Source organism: Xiphophorus hellerii, chromosome 7 (assembly GCF_003331165.1).
Source record: "Xiphophorus hellerii strain 12219 chromosome 7, Xiphophorus_hellerii-4.1, whole genome shotgun sequence".
Lineage (NCBI taxonomy): Eukaryota > Metazoa > Chordata > Actinopteri > Cyprinodontiformes > Poeciliidae > Xiphophorus > Xiphophorus hellerii.
Genome location: NC_045678.1, coordinates 11,159,772 through 11,179,846, shown reverse-complemented (window position 1 = coordinate 11,179,846; position 20,075 = coordinate 11,159,772). Strand labels below are relative to the sequence as shown.

The 20,075-nt window shown below is 39.5% G+C and overlaps 1 protein-coding gene across 14 annotated transcripts in view; it reads left to right on the top strand.

Moving 5' to 3' along the window:
* mycbp2 (MYC binding protein 2) overlaps window positions 1-20,075 on the top strand; it is a 72,449-nt gene that overhangs the window by 39,944 nt on the left and 12,430 nt on the right. For 4 of the 14 annotated variants that reach the window (XM_032567866.1, XM_032567862.1, XM_032567864.1 and 1 more), the window contains 17 exons: window positions 939-1,057; window positions 1,490-1,577; window positions 1,689-1,738; window positions 1,830-2,002; window positions 2,533-2,677; window positions 2,803-3,009; window positions 3,764-3,819; window positions 3,889-4,004; window positions 4,103-4,200; window positions 5,303-5,419; window positions 5,900-6,040; window positions 8,367-8,444; window positions 9,756-9,980; window positions 10,878-11,010; window positions 11,972-12,097; window positions 15,258-15,467; window positions 18,419-20,056. In XM_032567866.1, the coding sequence (XP_032423757.1) occupies window positions 939-1,057; window positions 1,490-1,577; window positions 1,689-1,738; window positions 1,830-2,002; window positions 2,533-2,677; window positions 2,803-3,009; window positions 3,764-3,819; window positions 3,889-4,004; window positions 4,103-4,200; window positions 5,303-5,419; window positions 5,900-6,040; window positions 8,367-8,444; window positions 9,756-9,980; window positions 10,878-11,010; window positions 11,972-12,097; window positions 15,258-15,467; window positions 18,419-20,056 (3,720 nt within the window). The remainder of the gene's footprint in view (window positions 1-938; window positions 1,058-1,489; window positions 1,578-1,688; window positions 1,739-1,829; window positions 2,003-2,532; window positions 2,678-2,802; window positions 3,010-3,763; window positions 3,820-3,888; window positions 4,005-4,102; window positions 4,201-5,302; window positions 5,420-5,899; window positions 6,041-8,366; window positions 8,445-9,755; window positions 9,981-10,877; window positions 11,011-11,971; window positions 12,098-15,257; window positions 15,468-18,418; window positions 20,057-20,075) is intronic. The other 10 variants (XM_032567867.1, XM_032567865.1, XM_032567869.1 and 7 more) reach the window with 10 other exon arrangements.

Below are 20,075 nucleotides of genomic sequence, written 5' to 3'. Positions count from 1 at the left end.
GTTCCTACATAGTCTGGTAAGGCCTGGAATTTGACTTCTGGGTTTTTTAGGTCTTGATGAGTTTAGATAAATGTTTCTTTTCTTATGTGTGTCCATTATTCCTTATGTTCTTTCCTTTTATCCTTTCTCTCCTTTCTTTTCCTAGTGTCCTTCTCCTGTCCTTTCTCTCACAAGTTCTTCCTCCATTCCTCTGTTCCTTGTGCCCTTACTTCCATCCCTCTTGGGGGTTTTTCCTTCCTATCCTCCCTACTTTCCTGTTGTCTTTCTTGTGTCCTTCCTCCCTTCTCTCTCCCTTTTTTTCCATTTATATGTATTTCTTTTCTTTCTTGTTTCCTTCCTCTCACTCCTTTTTGTATAGTTTTGTTTTTTCTTCCTGAGGTTCATTCTCCCTTACTTCCTTGTGTCTTGCTTCCATGTTTCCCCAGACACCATATCTCTTATTCTGGTAGCTTATGCAAACCCTGTCTTCTGTTCCTACAAGGTTTGACAAATAATGAACACAGAGTGTTATGTTACTACTTTGTCAATACTAATCTAACAGGACAGCAGCTATTAGCCTCAGGTCTGTGTGACACTGCTGATGTCCAAGCTCAGGAGGGTTGCCACAATCGTGCTGTGAGGATTTAAATACAATCGTGAAATAGTCAATTATGTTGTGATGTCAAGTATCAGAAAGGATGGGACAAAATATTATAGGAGACTGGAAACACACATGCTTTCTTGGTACAGTTTAATAATAGTATTGCCAGCATCTCAGACAAAGAATGTGGTAGAAAAATGAATCACTGTCATGCTAAAGACAGTAGTTCAGTAGTATGTTTTTCATTTATCAGTCAGTGAGTATTCTTAGCTGTAAATGAGATTATTATACAGCATTTGTCACAGGCATCTTGCTGAACATATAAATCTCTTAATTTCAACGCCTTCTCTCCCTTCAGGAAACGAAGTTCTCTTTTCACTGGAAACGGCCTCAGACTACGTGAAAGACGAAAAAGCTTGCTTCTACGGCTTTAAGTGTGTGGCTATCGGATATGAATTCAATCCCGGTCCCGATGAGGTAAAGACACAAAGTTTCACTGAAACAATTCTACAGGGGATTCAGTAAAAAAAAAAACCCCGCACCGTCAAGATGACACCCAGTTGAACTTTAAAATTAAAATGAGAGTGGCAAAAGAGAAATCGCACATGTTAGCATTTTACATGTTTTAAGTGCATGCATCACTTAAATATTTGCAAAGCTGTGACCCAAACTGTTTGTGACACATTATGAACTGCAGTTTTGTTTCTGGTATTCCAGGTCAACCAATTAATAATTTTCAGTTTCATAGAAAAATTCTGATTTTCTTTCTTTCCCTCTACACTCTGTGCTTAAAATGTTCTGCAATCTGGTCCACTGCAAGTCTGAACACTGGTTGGATGTTGTGGCTTGTTGACAACGTTCTGTTAAAGGTGAATGTGAACTCTCATCCAATTGTTTTTGGGCTTTCAGGGTATAATCCAGTTAGAGAAAGAGCTGGCATTCCTGGGCAGCGTGTGTGCTGCAGCTTTAATGAAGAAAGATTTAGCCCTCCCTATTGGTATGAGCAACGGAGCATAATGGATTGTTCTTGTCCCTTATGACTATTTTTAATAAATCTGTTTTTCTATTTTTAAGTATCAATCTATGTTTTATCCTGTTTCTAATTTAGGAAACGAGTTGGAGGAAGATCTTGAGATTCTTGAGGAAGCCTCCCTTCAGGTATGTTAGCTGTAAAATGAATCCTGAGGTGTGTTAAATGTAAAAGTATACATTTCTTAAGCACTTACATTTTTTTACCTCACATTCCTAGGTGTGTAAGTCCCACTCAGGGATTCTGGGGAAAGGTCTGGCTCTCTCTCATTCTCCTACCATCCTGGAGGCCCTTGAGGGCAATCTACCCCTCCACATCCAAACAAACGAGCACTCTTTTCTGGAGGACTTTATCACCTGTGTATCAAACTCAAGCGGAGGGCGACTAGCCAGGTGTGTAGCTGCTCTTTGATGCTGACAAATCAACTCAAGTCATTTTATTGCCATTGCACTGTTTTGCTGAAATCAAAAACACACTAGTGTGAGAATAAATAGATCGTAGGATAACAGCAAACAGATCAAATATATGAAACAAGAGCCCTCTAATGCCATTTTTAGCTTTCCTCACTATGCTGCAGGGCCCAAAGCACCTCCTCAGAGCAAAACAAAACTTATATTGCACTACAAATCTGAAACAAACTTCTGGAAAACTACAAAACAGCTGAAATAGTTGAGTTCTTTTAAATCAAGGCTAAAAATCCACCTGTTTAGAATTGTCTTTGATTAGTACTAACCGGAACACTGATCAACATATTTGATGTGTTTTGATCATTTTAATGATGGCATTTGACAAAATATATTGTTTCTTGCTTGTGCCATAATTGATGTTTTTATGATGTAAGTCACTGTGAACTGCCTTGTTGCTGAAATGTGCTGTGCAGATAAACTTGACTTAAATTCTTTCAACTTTTTGCTCTGTCCAGATGGCTGCAGCCTGACTCTTATGCAGATCCTCAAAAGACCTCTCTGATCCTGAACAAAGATGATATCCGCTGTGGATGGCCAGCCACTGTGGTCGTACAGACTAAGGATCAGTATGGGGATGTGGTTCATGTTCCCAACATGAAGGTAAGGATATGCATTTTTTTTATTTATTTCCTCCTTTTGGGAAAATTTTGATTTTAGTGGCTTATTAATGTGTAATATTGTTATTTTGCCCAATTAGACAAAGCTTTTATCTTCTTTACCTGTAGGTAGAGGTAAAGGCTGTTCCAGTTTCCCAGAAGAAGTCGGTTCAAACAGACAATATGAAGAAGCTGCAGAGGCTTCCTGGAAGCTCCTCTCCTTCGTCCTCTGGCCCTGACCTCACCTTTGGAGGTCTGCCAACGCCTAAGCTGGAAGCCACCTATGAGCCGGTCATAGTGAAAGAAGCTCGATACATTGCCATTACTATGATGAAGGTCAGCATGACTCACTCACTCTCCATTTATATTTTCATTTCGTAAAAAAGGGTTGTGGATTCTTGAAGGAGGGATCTGATTGCTTGTCAGTTAGGTGAGGGTTCCATATGTATGTTTTTTTCTTAATTGATTTAGCGTGTCTCCTGCTTTTTTAATCAGCAGGTAAGGCTTTCTAAAGATTAGTCAGTGATTAGTCAGAAAACTGCAATCGGTTCATCTATTGTATAAAACTACACTTAGTTGACCACTTTCTTTCTATCTGCACACCTCAAAATAAAGAAGAGTGCCAATCCCACATTTTTTGGAAAATCTATTCAAGATAGGGAACACTTTTAAAGGAAAAAATTGTGTAATTATGACATATTCTTGGTTTCAGAACCTGCCAACATTTCTAAATCCAGTTCTTTCCATGACTTACTGTTAATTTGGGCAATCTCAATTAAAATCGTCCTTTCTAGAATCTTTTCAAACCTTTGGCTCATGCTATCTGTATTTCCTTCGCTCATTAAAAACTTTCTTACCACAGAAAAGTATTGTTATCTGATCCTGTTATTTTCTGGGTGATGTGTCCAGGGATCTAAAATAAAAAAAAAAGGACGGCATTCGTTTAGTTTTCAACTGGCCAATTACCGAATAGTAATTGGCCAGATGTCAGAGTAAAATTATCATCATAACTACCTGAGGAAATAACATTTAATACAAAGATTACAGAAAGTACAGTTTGGTTACCTTCAAACTCATTTTCTACATTTAGGTGTATGAAAACTACTCTTTTGAGGAGCTGCGTTTTGCTTCTCCCACCCCAAAGAGGTAAGCAGCAGCATGCAGACCACACTTTCCACTGAGTTGCAGCGCTCTCACTGATTCCTCCTTCAACAGACCCAGTGAGAACATGCTCATCCGTGCCAACACCGACGGGACCTACAGCGCTAACTGGACCCCAGGAGCCGTCGGCCTCTATACAATCCATGTCACCATCGATGGCATTGAAATAGGTATTCACCTATTGGTGTAACTTTGAGCATATTCTGTGAACGCTCGGATTAACATCTGTGCAGTGTGTGCCTGAGTTCTGAATCGTTTTTTATTTAAGATGCTGGGTTGGAGGTAGAAGTCAAAGATCCTCCAAAAGGGATGATACCACCTGGGACTCAGATGGTGAAGCAAAAGGCTGAACCTCAGCCTAGCAAGGTGAGTTTTATTTTTCTTTCTGTTGAACATAAACACACACACACACACCCACACACACACACACAAATAAAATGTTTTAGAGCATCTAAAACAAGAATTATTTGTTTTTCAATCCATTGTCTTACACCTGCTTATCCCAGCTGTCACTGGACGATAGGCAGGGTACACCCTGCTTGTCTGTTACTGGGAAACACAAAGATTCCTGACGATAACCCTAAATGCAATTACCTAAGGGAAATTTAGAGTTACAGTCTTGGTTTTGGAGGAAGCTGGAGTCCCTATGATGCACAGGGAAAACTTGCAAAAACATGTCTGAAGAGTTCACATTTAGGTTGGATTACTCTGTTTTGAGCCCAACGGTGTTTTAATAAATGTATTGACATATTCAGGATTTAAGTTATAATGTATATTAAGTATTAAGTACCTTTTGATTTGAGACTGCTTTGCTTAACTCAAAAAGTGCATTTTAATGTATAGCAACTCTTGTCTAGACCATTTTGAATCCCAGAGTAAACAAAAATACCCATTTATTTCCAGTAGGTGAGGAAAAAGAAGAGACAAGTTTGATTTGAATCTTTAAAAAAACAAACAAAAAAACATTTGTAGCATGTTGTCCAGAGAAAATTCAGAATCAAGGCCTGAATGTGAGTTAGTTTGTTGATACTGAGGGATAAGTTGCCATTTAAGCTGGAAAGATCTTAAAGAATATGCCTTCAACTAATAAGATCCAATTTGATTTCATCATCATTTTGTGAAACTGATTTAACTTTTTTGAAAGTCATAATGGGGAAACAAGCAACAATGTGTGTTGTTCGGTTTTGTTAAAAAAAATAAAATAAAATAAACAAGCTTTGGAACTTGTGTTCCATAAAAGCGAGTTTAAAGAAGCACCGACTCATCCTACTGAAAATCCACCTCCTAATATTCTGTCGTCTTCTGCTGTGATGATGCATATAATGCAAAGCAGGCTCTGTATGGGGACAAATTGCATGTGAACTCCCACCATCAGTGCCTCCCTTGACATTTCTTTCCTTCTTGTTAGTTTCTTTCTATTCTTTGCTTCCGCTGATCTCGATCTCCATCTCCCTTCTGACTCTATCAGGTCCGCAAATTTGTGTCCAAGGACAGCGCGGGCCTGCGTGTCCGTAGTCACCCCTCCTTGCAGAGTGAACAGATAGGCATAGTGCACGTCAATGGCACCATCACTTTTATTGACGAGGTAATGAAAACCAAAAAAAAAAGATCATAGACGTAGAAGCTGGACTACTCTGATCCAAGCTTTTCTTCTTTAAATCAAGAAATTCAGATTAGAAAATGAGACAAATAATGTCAAGCTTAAAGACTTTGTCTGTAATTTTGGTATGTTTAACAAAATCATTTCTCTGTAATAATTACTGCTTTTTATAACTTTGATGTTCTTCTTTTAAGTTGCTTCATTTCATCTTGCAAGACACTCTGAGGCCACATGAAAGATTCTGGTGCTTTTTCTAATACGTTAAATAAATTTGTTAGCTCTCTACATATTCTAGAGTCGATTTCTGCTGATTTCCCTGATTTGCTTCTCATAGAAGAAAAAAAACAACTTTCCTGCAGCCTCAGAGATGTCAGATGTTTGTGATCTGGGTGATTCCCCTTCTCTCTCCTTTAGTAACAAGCCGGCATGGCTGTGCTCTGCTCTGTTGCTTGTTTTCCCCCTTAGATCCACAATGATGATGGAATATGGCTCAGGCTCAATGATGAAACAGTAAAGAAGTATGTTCCCAACATGAATGGTTACACAGAAGCCTGGTGCCTCTCTTTTAATCAGCACCTGGGCAGGAACCTACTGGTCCCAGCTGACGTAAGTAGAAGGCGGCCTGCTTGAGTAGCTTTCACCCAGTCTGACGATGACAGACTCATGCACTGTTGATTTGGGAAGGAGCTCAGCTATGTTATATAGCAATGGTGCGCTTATATGTCCCGGTAGCATGGTAAGCGGTCAGTTGAAAGGGCAGCTCTCGGGGTGTTTTTGTGCATGATGCAGTGTCCTGTAACATTATTCATACCTCTTGAACGCTGTGTCACGTTACAACCACAAACTTCCATGTATCTCATGGGACTTTAAGTGATAGACAAATAAAAGTTCAGTTGAAGAAAGATACTTGATTTTCACCACTTTGTACAAATGAAAGTCAGAAAAATGTGTTGTTTTTTTGCACTCAGCCTCCACCAGTCAATATTGTGTAGAAATAGATTTCACTTCAGCTACAGTTGCCACCCTTTTGAGTAGAACCTCTCATGTCTCTTCCAGCTTTGCAGATCTAAATCTTTGCCTGTTCTCCTTTCAGTCTCAGATTGGATGGAGAATATCTGGGAACATCGGTTTTCCCAGCTTGTCTCAGATTCTCCGTTGTGTTTGGACTTTAATTGGGAGATTTTAACGATGGCTGAAACAATTAATCATGATGAATCAATTTTTGAAATTACACTTAACAAATTTAGGGTTAGGGTTTGATAGGGTTTAGGGTTCGATTAATTAAGTAGAGTATACAGACTCAAAAAAAAGGCCAGTAGCTGAAAGAACAACATATTTTGAGCAATAATTAAAACAAGACTGTACAAAAACATATATACATTTTACAATATAGATAAAAAAAACTCCTCTGTCGGTAAATATGCTCTACCCAGAACTCAAGCGACATAGACTTAGCTTCATATTATGTAAAAAAAAAAAAATTCCTATTTAGCATCTTTTGGCATCAAATTATGAATTGGTAAATCCAAAAAATAATCACAAGTTCGAAGCGACGCTCCATTGATGCGAAGTCTAGCAGAAAAAGCTGAGCTTTTCACGTTGATGTTAGAAGTATTTTTTAGCTGCAGCTGCATCCTTTGCTATAAGTGGAATGCTACGTTATTGCATTTTAAGCAATAACATGTTTATTTTCTTGTATAAGAAAGGAATTGAATTATAAATGTTTTTTAATATACGTCTAATGTAAAAAAAAAAAGGCTTCACGATGAAGCTGGATTTATGAAGACAGTTTGTTGCGATATACTGTAGTTAAGTGAGCTGAATACAAATGCATGCCACATGCACTTTGGTAAATCCAAAAAGCAATGAAAATTGTTTTACATTTTCATTAGTAAAACAAGTTTGAACAGCACGTTACAATCACTTCCCAGTTACTTGCAACTCTGCGTTGCTCCCTCATGTAAAATCCCAATAAAATATATTGACTTCTGTGGCTGCAATGTGACAAAAATATGAAAAAGAATTCAAGAGGAATGAATACTTGCTCAGGGAACCGTATAACTGAGAAAGACCGGAGTATGAAACTTTCACTAACACTGCAACGTAACTGCTAATCAGTGTGCATGTGTTAACTGATGTCTCATTCCGTGTTTAGCTGAACACCTTAGAGGAACACTTGATTTGTAGTGTCCACTTTGTTTTGTGCATTAGTGAGAATCCCAATGCAGCAAATGATTCACAAGGAGAAGGAAAAACAATTAAATGTGGTGCAGGTTTATTCTGTAGTGAAGGGTGTTTTAGTTAGTCTGACTTGCAAACTGTCTTTCTTAAGGGTATGCACTTTGTTTTTCTTGGAATTTGCTTATTACATAGTGTTTCTTCTTAAAAACAAGGTCAATATTACAACGGTTCTTCTTTCTTGCTATAAATTAATCAATGGTCCATAAAAAGAATATGTGTAACATTTTAACTTTACTGCATTACAACTCCACCTCTGCATTGGGATGCTTTAGTTGCTAGGAGGCTTTAGTGAAAGGTCTCTGTCTGAACAGCATGGCACACTACATCATCCAAGTGGGGGATTTTTTTGGAAGTCTCCTATTTATCTATATTTTATTGTATTTTTTGGGGAAAGAAATCTCCCAAAGTGTTTGCAGGGAACTTCTGTTATTGCATTAAGTATGCAAACATTTTGGGCCGTTTTATTGGTGATGCACACAATCCCACCTATTTAACATCCACCCAAATCTAACCAATATTCTTCTTTTCTTCAAATAAACCTCTTAAAGCAGTAAAACCAGAATGCCCAGGGTTGAACTTTTTTTTTTTCTTCCAAAAAAATACATGCACCTTCCCCCCGCTCCGCCCTGTTTCTACTTTTTCTTCCTCCTGAGTCGTCTACTGTTTTTTGACTCTCTCACGATTTGCTCAGACTGTTTTTAACGCAAGCCAAGGAGTCAGGGATATCGCCTTTTTGTCATGGACCCCCTTATCTATATTCCCACCGCAGGTGAGTCGTTTGAATCAGGGATAAATAGCTTGACGGTTTGTGTGTTATTCCACGTGTCGCCTTGAAACCCTTGTGAGTCAGACGTCAAAAGTATACTTGCATGGTTGTCAGAACACTGAGGTTATGACATTTCAACCTCATACTTCCCTGTATCCGAGTTCATTGTTGGTGTTTGGAAATTTTGCGTAAATGCTTTAAAGGGTTGGTAGTTGCATGGGTCTCATGTATTGATGTCTAGTCTGTTGCATGAGATTTTGTGATATGAAAACACAGTACCCATGTTTGAGCATGACTCCCTTCAAGCTGTATAAAAAAAATGCCTTTTGCTTTTTAGTAGGCCATTGTTTATTTGTCAGAATTATTTCAGTGTTGAATAGAATCTTGATTTCTTGTGTGTGTGCTGAGAAGTCTGTGATCCCAAACACAAAGAATGAGGCGTATGCTCTTTTAGAATTAGCTGAACCAAAAACATCTATTTTTAGCTTGTTTTTGATGACTTACCGTATTTGTTTTAAGGGTTTTAAGCCAAGCTTGGCTAATGGATTGTGTATTTGTGCTGCAAAGGTATTGAAATTTACTCGCCTTTTGTTCCGTTACAACCATTAAATTGAATGTATTCTTTAATATTATAGACCAATACTAAGTAGTGTATGATTGTTAGGGGGAATGAAAAATTATACACCGGTCCAAGTCTTTTGGGCAGTCTCTTGCTGCTTTTCACATACAGAGACTGAAATTTTTGCTCATTCTTCATTGCAAAACAGGTAAAACTCTGATTGAATAGAGAGCAGGTTTCTCTGAAGATTTTTTCAAGCTGATTTAGTCCTGGATATTGACTGGACCATTGCAGCAAATGGAAATGCTGAGGTTCTAACCTGCAGTGTGTAACTTTTATTAAAATATGTTTTTTACACATTAAAAGTGTCACTATGTCCCGACAGTACAATATGTGACGGATAATCTGTGGCCCCACCTTCTCATTGTGGCCCTACTGCCATCTGCAGAAATGCATCGCTCTCAGTCAGGAACAACCTAGCAGAGACTGGAGGAAGGTCTTTGCATGATTGGTTGTCAATCATGCTTGTGTACGCATAGCTCATACCCATTCCATTTCATTATGGTAATCTACTTTGTGAGGGTCTTTCAGTATAGAATTCCAACAAACTAGATTGAAGTTTGTGGTTGTAACATTAACACAAAAAGGGGTGAATACTTAATATCCCAGCATTTTTTCCAGCCTTCTTTTTTTTTTTTAAAGCTTTTCAGACCTGTTTGTTGCTGTGTTTAAATTTGTGCTTTTACGTCTTGCAGGAGGTCAGGGGCCAGTCGGAGGAGAACGTAAAGGAGGTGAGCAGCTGCCCTTCCCACGAGGCTCCCATTCGGGTGCAGAACAGGGCAGGGCAGGGCGGCGGCCCGGGGCTTTATAAGGTAGTGAAGACCGGCCCCTCTGGTCACAACATCAGAAGCTGTCCAAACCTTAGGGGTATCCCTATTGGAATGTTAGTACTTGGCAACAAAGTCAAGGCCATAGGCGAGGTACGCACTCACCCCCAAATAATACAATGTGTTTTTGTGGCTGCAGCTCAATAATTTAGTCTGTGTAGATCTTCTTACATTATTACTTTACTTTCAACGCTGTTCTCTGTAGCTTCGGGGCATGGGGTTTGTTCTCTGCCTTTGCACTTTCTGAGGTCTAATAAACTTCTGTGGCTGCAGTACTTAACACCTGACTAATTCCAGCATATGTGTAAATTTATGGTGATCTTAGGGTGTCAAGTTCAGCTGCCTTGAGGGCTGTTGGTAAAAAAAAACAAAAAAAAAAAAACTGATTGCCAAATCCAGTAGCCTTCCTGTACCTTGACTTCACTTTTCTTGTTCTTTTAACTGCTCTGTAAGTTTGATTTAAACACGTCGGTTTCCCTTGATCTGTCCATGCGGAGCCTCCTTTCTTTTTCATCCTTGGCTGTTGTGGCGTGTCATGCTGTTCAGTAGATTTCTGAGACTGCTCTTGAATGCCCTGTGTGGATGTGGGAAATGCTCCCTGCATTTACTAATACTTCCATCTGTGTATGTTTTTCCACAACAATAATATTCCAGGGCGTTGAGAAAACACAACTTCATGCATTTACCTTTCAATAAAACACCTCTATCTTAGAGTAAGTTGTTGTTTTTTTAAAATTAATTTTACCACAGTTTTGTCCAGCAGTATCTTCTGGTGAAATCAATTTCATGTAATCTTCTGCTTATGAATATTGTGCCTCTGAGATGACCTAACTGCTTGCATGTTGTTGATCCTTCTGTAGCCGAGATTTGTTCTTGGTTTCTGTATGTGCCGTAACAAACTGAATGTCGAGTGGGTGAACAGTGAAATGGATCAGAGTGGCTTGGAATGACGTGTGAGAGTATGAATAAAACGTATTGTTTGTGCATCAGGTTGTGAACTCAGAGGGAACCTGGGTGCAGCTGGATAAGAACAGTGTAGTGGAGTTCTGTGAGAGTGATGAAGGCGAGGCGTGGTCGTTGGCTAGAGACCGTGGCGGCAACCAGTACCTCCGTCATGACGATGGTGAGTTTCACTTGACCTTATAGCGTTTGGTGGCAATTTGAAACATTGCTGAAATTTATTGGTGCCACTAATAAATAAAGATATATATATAAATAAATCCTTAGATAATGATTAAAAATACTTTCACTTTATTTTTTTAAATTGACAACCTCATACAAACAAAAGAAAATACTACTTTACAAACCCATAATTTACCAAAAAAGGTGTATGCTTGCCTACCTTGTTCGTGAGTAGACGAGAAACTACCCATGAACCATGTACTCAACTGTTAATTTTAGTACATTTATGCAGTAGAGGGGGATATGTTAAGATTTTATTTTTAACAAAATCGCTTGTGCCACATTTATTTGAATCCGTGACAGTTCCTCACAATAAAAGCATCTGAAATTTGTATTTTTTTTTTTATTCATACTCATTTTTTTATGTTATGTGGGTAAAGACTGTTTTGGTTTACTGTTTATTCTGTCTTGCTGCCATCCACGTTGTGCATAAACCCGTCACAATAAATCAGTTAATTGAATGATAAATTAAAATGAGCTTGATAACTTCCATTTGCATGACTTTTCTGTTTTCCTCTTCTCTTTTTTTTTTCTTTTTTACCAAAGATTAGATGACAAAAGCTTTTAATCTGGTTCTCAACTAGCCTCTTTTTCAAGGACAGTTTTGTTTACAGAACCCTCTGTATCCATTTTATTTGTCGTTTTATTTTCATTTATTTTGGACATTTAAAATGTCTTTGAGATCCAGTGTTGAATGTTTATTGCAAATTAAATTTTATTGTTCTTTGAGATTGTGTGCCAACAACATGTGACAGAATTTAACAGCTCTTAAGATAAATGTATCTCAATGTGTTTTTATGCAATCTTACCAGAGTAATCTGGTTACCTTGGAGGATTCTCTATCTAATTAAATATCTCAAGAATGAATGTTAAGACTAGGTGATCTAACTTGGATTTTTCAGAACAAGCTTTGGTCGAGCATGGGAATCAGACCCCCCCTCCCAGTCCGTTCTCTGTGCAAGCTTTCAACAGAGCAACTACTTCAAATGGAGCACAGGGCTTTGATTATGGCATCTCCAACAACAAAGGTGAGTTTACTAAAGATAGCTTTTGTTAACAAAAACAGTTGATGAGCTGACATTATCTGAACATAATGTTCCTTAATATAAATATACATCTTTATACATTTATCATAGCTCATTGTCATGCTTCTCTCTTGCTTCTGAAAATGCTTGAAAGCATCATCAATGGATTTACAATTTACCGTTTCTTTAACTCTCTCCCTTGTGGAATGTTTAAATCATTTATAATCTTGTTCTCGGTTTGTAGCTTTTCAGGGCCATATTTATCAGGAAAAGCTGTTGTATATCTCAAAATATCACTGCTGTATTTGATAAGAAATATTGAAAAGTTATGTTTTTTACAAATAGTGAGATCTCCTCTAAATATGTGGCTCTCTTCGAATCCCAAGGTGTCATCTGTTTTTATTTCTGTTTTCTTTTTTGAGGTTTCTGCATGCTTTTTAATTTGTCTAATGCTGCTGTGTCATGCCTCACATCTCTGCAGTGTTGGGCATATGTCTGCATGCATGGGCCAGTCAGTGTCATTTGAACTTTTGTGGGCTTTTCAGTTTAATGCAGAAGCTGGCTCTGACCACCCCTCTCACCCCTTTCTCTATGTTGTTTTAGTTAAGTCTCCTTTACAATATGTAGTCCTTTATTTATTCAGTTATCTTCAACTAATTGTGAAGTACAGTGAGCATCACTTCAGGGACAGTGCAGCTGTAGCCTCAGTAAAGTGTATTTGTCCCCTTTTTTGGCTTGAATATTGTACCTTTGTCATGACAGTTTTCCTACAGTAATTTTCTCTACCCTACTTGGCTTAAGAGGTTTTCCAGAGAATTATGGTTTTAAAAATCAGTCTTAGGCTTCAACTGTTTAGTAGTTCAGAATCAGATTGAAGGTCATTCACAAAACAATGTATGTATAATCGAGTACAGTGACAACACAATGTTTGACTGCCAAATGTTGCAGTTCATAGGTGCGACTTATTTACTTCTTTAGAGAATGAAATAAATATACAGAGAAATCTATTGGGTTTCTCGACAAAAAAACGTTCAACCATCTTTCCATCCTTACATTCATTGTCTTTCACTTATCCAAGATGGGGTAACAAGTAGCAGGGAAACCCAGTAATCCCTCTTTCCAGCAACTCTGTACAGTGGAATCCCACTGTGTTCCCAGGCCAAAAGGGTTTTATAGTTCCACCATTTAGCTCGAGGTTTATCCCAATGGCCAATGCACTTTAAAGAGAGAGGCACCTTCTTTTCAATCCTTTGTTCATCGATCACTTTTTGACCATACAGGAAAATCAGAATGTAGTTGTACCAGTAATTTGAGAACTTTGCTTTTGGTGTATTGGTTTTTCTTCACCACATCAAACTGCCCACATTACTTAAGATGAGACAGTATCTGAATTCTCCTTCTTGAAGCAGACTCTACGCCAAGGTGGAGAGAGGTTGAGAATACCTTAGACTTAGAGTAGCTGACTCTCATTCAAGCCATGTGACACTCTGCTGCGAACCACCCCAGTAAATGCTGAAGTTCTTGACTTGCAGATATCGACTCAACTACATAACCTGTAAAGAGCAAAGTTAAGACCTTGAGGGTTTCCAAGGTAGACACTTTCATTCCCATGGCTACTTCTTGAGAATGTGTCTTTAAACAGTGTCACTGAGTATGGACAGCTCAGGTAGAGTCCAACCTGCACTGGAAACGAGACTGGCTTTGTGCTAAGAATGTGATCACAGCTCTTACTGTGGCTATACAAGGACTGGATGACCCTTGCAAGCGTCCCTGGCATTGCATACTCTTGCTGGACCCCCAACAAAATGATCCAGATCCACAAAAGCATGTGAAATGGACAGCTGAACTTCCATGACAATCAGCCTCATCCCTTGATTAAACATGAAACATGAAAGAAACTATGACTGAAAATCTCAGAAAACGAGGAAAACATCTTTCTTCTAGACATTATAAGTTCTTTTTAAGCATTGTTTAGTTTTATAAGGTCTGTCTGGCAGCCTCCCCATCCACCAGATCCTGCTCACCACTGGGTGATGATAAGTAAGATACATAGACCACCTTGTGCTGAAACATGGTGTTTGTTATAGCGATCCTTTTTATAATGAAATTCAGTAACTTAATGTTCATATTCAGATTTGGGAAGCTGTTCATCCCAATCATATCCCTTTAGGTAAGGTCATCATCATCAGGCTGTGTAATCTGAGCTACCTTTCCATGTCTAAGCACAGACAAAAAACAGACTCCAAAGAGTCTACCCTGTGGAGGGGTCAACACCAATAGTGTGAGCATCCCTGCACCCACCGAATACTGTCTTGGTTGGAAATTCAAGAGAAGATGAGAGTCCACCCCATTTCTGCAGGCTAGGCCCCAGAGTCGAGGCTGTGTTTGAAGGTGCTCACCACCACACACAGTTTCTACTCTTTTCCTATGAGTGATGTAACATTTAAAGTCCTAAAAGTTACATTATGACACCTCTGCTCAAACTGTGCCTGACCTGACCTTGAAGTCACATGCAGGGTGAGCTGTGAGCAGTGTGAGAGGGGATTTTTGTAGCATTTTTGGGCTAAGCTCAGCCAAGCCCCAGGAGCCAACGCTCTAATTTTCCCCTAGTGAGCATTTTGTGGATCTTGGCTTCAGGAAGGAGCCCTGACCTCCCTTTTCAAAGCAGGTTCTATCATAGGGTCAACCATTACTGACCTCCATCATCTGATTTGATCAATTACCACCTTGTAATATCGAAAAATTTAACTGAGATTGAATTGAATTAAAACAAGATAGACTGAACTGTACTGAATGGGGAATTTATTTATTGACTTTATCTGATTAGTTGTAGTAGATGGCTTTTGTTGTGAATGAGTATGGTTAACATGATATAGTTTGAGCAGTTAAATATAATGTGGTTTGGATTTTTTCTTAGATGGTCTTTTATACTTTAACTTTTTAATAAAAGGACCTTTGGTTGCACATCTAACAAAAGGACTTCCAGGAAACTGTATGTCCATTTCGGCTCCTCCTATTTTGTAAATCTGCTGTTCTGTGGTGGTAACTGAATGATTTGGCACAAAATGAAAAAACAACCCTGAACCCCCCCCATCCCCCTGACTTCCTCAAAACCAGAGTATAAGCTGCAGTTTCTCCACTTCCTCTGTGTTCATATTTGCAGGTGACCGGTTAAGTGCCATACTGAATTCCATTCAGTCTGGGCCCTTCCTCTCAGCAGCTCCCTCTTCTTCCTCCGTATTTGATCAAGCTGCCCAACCTCCCTCCTCTTCCTCCTCCTCTTCCTCCTCCTCTTCCTCCTCCCTTGTTCACAGCCCATTTGTGTTTGGACAGTCCCCCTCCCAAGTGTCTCAGCCACAACCACAGCTTCTGAGTAAGTCTGTCCTGCTTTCTGACAGCACTTGCTCACACAGGTGTTGATCTTTTTTAACCTTGCTATGTTTTGTTTTCCTGATTTATTCCTCCATGTTAAATATTCTATGTGGTGAAGAGGGGTGATAAGTGACGCATAACGCTACTGCTCTATAGCGCAGAAATATCTTTAACAAGCTTACGTGTCTAATGTTTACTGCTGAAATCTTGTTTTTAGTCAAAATAAATGGTTCGTAATTAAGAAAAAACAACACACTCATAAGAAAACAAGATTTCAAGCTGAAATACTTAGACTTAATATCTTGGTAAAATGAATATTTTTGCTATGTGCTCACATAAGAGGCTGAGTTGCTTTGATTTCTGTTTGCTGTGCTTGCTCAATTGTTTATCGTCTTCGTTTCCTTCATGGTGTTTATTGCCACATAAGTGTCTTGTTTCATTTCCCACCTCAGCCAGCCCGAGACTTTTATCTAAGTATTAAGAGCAGTGGCCTGTGTAGATTTTTGTATGCCAGCTTGATCATTTAAATGAAAATGTATGACAATATGAAAGACAGTCAGCTTAGAAGATCCTTGGAGGATTCAGCTGAAGTAATATTCTTTGCACATGTTGATTTATTTTGTAGCATTGCTGCTTTCTGCTTTCTTGTTGGTTCTGTGTTGTCTGTCTGCAGAGTCCTGTGAGGGTCATTAAAAAATAGATATGATTGTCAGCGATGAGCAGATTAAATACAGAATAACTTGCATTGTTTTTTTGCTGTGATGCATGCATGAAAGTGAAATACTATCAGAATTTTTTTAGCACCTTAAACATACTCACCTTTTTAAGATTATGAAAAATTATGCAAAGATCATTTTCCCCAGGAATACATTTGTTGATGCCTAAATGGGAATAATCCAGTGTTTCCTCTAAATTTCACCGGCTCCTTTTCGAACAATTTGTGTAAAAATGGAAGTCAATTGGCATGACCATTTGTGTTATCACACAATAATACAGTACAGCCTCCTTTACAATTGTAAGAGAAATTTTTATCCTATTTCTTAATAAATAAAATTTGTGTATAGCCATACAACGTAGGCAAAAGTTGTCATAGAGACAAATTTATCTAGTTTTATGGCCAAATGTAGTACAGATTTTTTGTTGGATTTTTTTCAATTTTTTTCTAATTTTAGAAAAAAATACAATAAAACAAAGTTCTTATTTGAAATATTCCAAATTTATGGAAAATGAAGAAAGAATTTCTAGTCAGCCGAATGGCAAAAGGAAATAACTATGCAAAAGAGAACTCTTTGAATCATTAGTGCCATTCTGTTATGCAAATTCTATGTAGCTATCGCTTGAAAGAATACATAAGAAAAATCTAAAAATAGCCATGATACAATTCTTTTAATATTTAAAAATGTTTCTCAAGTGTTTCCCCACATTTAAGAATAATTAAATGTCTTGGAGACAAATCTGTATTTTCAGGTCAGAGTTTAATAAAAAAAAAAGCTGCTGGGGAAACAGTTTAGCTCCAAATGGCAGATTTAAGACTTTTCTGGTCATTTTCCCCAGGCCCATTATTTACATTTTGCCATTTGTGCATCTTTGTTTCTGTAGATGTGTGCATGTCAGGCTCTTGGCTATTGAAGATGGTTCAATTCCTTCCATCAAAAGCTACTAATATTTAAAAACAAACATTCATTCTGGTGATCTGCATCAATTAATGCTTTTTATTACTTTACTAAGCAGCAAATGTGCAAAATTTCACTAAACCCACAGGCCTCTGTGACTTCACTGACTTTTTCTAAGTGTCTTGTTTTCTCATGTTCCATCTATATCTTCCCATTAGTTTGTGTGTTGTTGTTTTCTTGTTTTGGCTTCATGATATGACTCCATTGGCTTCCTCTTCGTTCTTTCTTCCTTTCTGTCCGTCTGTTCTTCCTCCCTCCCTTTCTTTCTTTCTGTCTTGCATTTCATGTCTGGCCTGTTTACCTGCTCCACTGTTTCCCGCAGTAGATGGTTCATCTCGCAGCCTTGCTTCTCGTGAGCGTGTGCACAAAAGCAGTGTGTCCGTGGCTGGTCATGGTAGTGCTCTCTCATCTCTCGCTCTAAGGCAAAAGGGTGGGTAATCACAGATTGCATGCTCCCTTCAGACTCAACAGAGGGTGGGTATGAACTCCAGAGAAAAACCTCCTCTGAGGAGCTTGTTGTATTTATGTTATGATTAACCGTTTTTGGAATCTGGGTGTACTGTTTAGACAGTAGGGCTCAGGGCATTAGTAGAAGTATGAAAAAAATTTAAACGCTTTGTTTGACAATATTGATTGCCTACATTTTGCTCAACGCAAAAGTGACAAACATGGACAGATCCTTCTGGAAAAGACGTATACAAAGCTGTTAAATAAATTTATGTTTAATTTCATAACAATAATCTTACACTGAAAAACTTAAAGCAATACTATCTTTAATTTGAGCACATTTATTCACTGGTGGGGAAAGAAATCCCATTTTGTCCAAAATTGTTTTACAAAACCAACAGTGACAGTTATTGCTAACCTAGCTGGTAATACCTACAATCCTCTATTGCTAATAGGACAGCATTTAGTTTTCTGATGTAATAGTTTATAAGGTTGGAGCATAAAGAGACAGAGATTTAGTTTTTGTAGGAATGAGGTCTGCAAACTTGTCTGGTAAACCATTTTGGTTTCTGATAGAGCTTTCCCCAAAATTGGATTGGAAACCATCTTTCATTAATGCTTTCATTGTCCACTGACTAAGTTCATTTTAAAAATTGCTTTTAACAACCTTTATTAACATCTTAACATCTTTCATCTTCAAGTCTTTAGTTCTCTTTATTGTTTGTTTTGACACAACATTACAGTTTTTTGTGTGTTGCTGTTGTTTTATGACTCATCAATGAAAATAGCATGTTTTCTAATTCATTTGTGTTTGAATCATCAATGCTTTTAGGTGAACGTGGGAATCTGATGTCCTCTGCGCGCTCCATGTCCCAAACCAGTAAACAGCGTCAGGAAAACCGCTCCCCCAAGCAAGAGAGTCGAGGAAGCCGCTCCTCTGAACAGGGCCGGGTGAAAACTAACGAGGGCGGACTCTCGGCCAGCGAAGCTCTCATTCTGCGGTCTGACACGGCCAAACTGAGGAGTGACTCTCACAGCCGCTCCCACTCACCCAACCACAACACTCTCCAGGCGCTAAAGGCGGACGGTAGAACCTCGGGTAGTCGGGCCGAGTCGCCAAATCCAGGCTCTCGCTCTTCTTCTCCCAAACAAAAAGGCGTATCCTCATCGGGACGATCCAGTCCCTCGAGCAACTTATCCCAGCACTCCTCTTCGAGCCACCATGACAAAAACCTACCCCCCAAGGTCAGCCCTTCTTCTAAAGCAAAACTGGATCCTCCCAGGGAGAGATCCAAGTCAGACTCGTACACTCTTGATCCTGACACACTCAGGAAGAAGAAGATTCCCCTCACAGAGCCGCTGAGGGGAAGGTCTACGTCTCCTAAATCTAAACTGTCTCCTAAAGATCCCAATAAAGAAGTGATCAGTAATGCAGAAAACCGTGCTCCCTCTCCACATGTGACCCAGGAAAATCTCCACAGTGAGGTAGTGGAGGTCTGCACCTCTAGCGCTCTCCTCTCTAATGAGGATATCAACGACGAGAATGCGGAGCGCCTCAATTCGGAGGAAGGCTCGTGCAAAGTCCACTTCAGCATCGGCAAAGCGCCCGTCAAAGAGGAGCTGGAGAGCCGCTCGTCGCCCAAAGTCAGCCGCAAAACGTCCAGCCGACACACGCGTCCCAAGAAAGACAAATCTGGGCCTCTGTTCAAAGCTGAGAGCACATCGAGAATCGCAGAGCCCGTCAAACAGGCCATGTCTCCCTCTGTAGCTGAATGCGCTCGTGCGGTTTTCGCCGCATTCCTCTGGCACGAGGGGATCGTCCATGACGCCATGGCCTGTTCGTCCTTCCTCAAGTTTAACCCTGACTTGACCAAAGAGCAAGCCCCCATTCGTAACTCCCTGGGCGGACAGGGACCCGAGGAGAAAGAGAGCAAGTTGAAAAACCGTCACTCCTTGGAGATTTCTTCTGCACTCAACATGTTTAATATTGCGCCCCACGGCCCAGACATCTCCAAAATGGGCAGCATCAACAAAAACAAAGTCTTATCCATGCTGAAGGAGCCTCCGCTGCCAGAGAAGTGCGAGGATGGGAAAGGGGAGGCCTCGTCTTATGAGATGACCTCTCACCCCTGCTTGAGGCCAAAGTCGATTTTGCCATTAACCTTGCAGCACTTGGTTGCATTCTGGGAAGACATTTCAATGGCCACCATCAAAGCAGCCACCCAGAACATGATCTTTCCCAGCCCAGGGTCCAGTGCCATCTTAAAGAAGAAGGAGCACGAAAAGGACAGCAAAAAGGCAAAGAAGGAGAAAAAGAAAAGGGAGAAGGCAGAGGTACGTCCAAGAGGGAATCTGTTTGGCGAGATGGCTCAACTCGCCATGGGAGGACCGGAGAAAGACACCATCTGCGAACTGTGTGGGGAATCTCACCCTTATCCTGTCACCTACCACATGAGACAGGCTCATCCAGGTGAGAAGAGCAAAGTTCT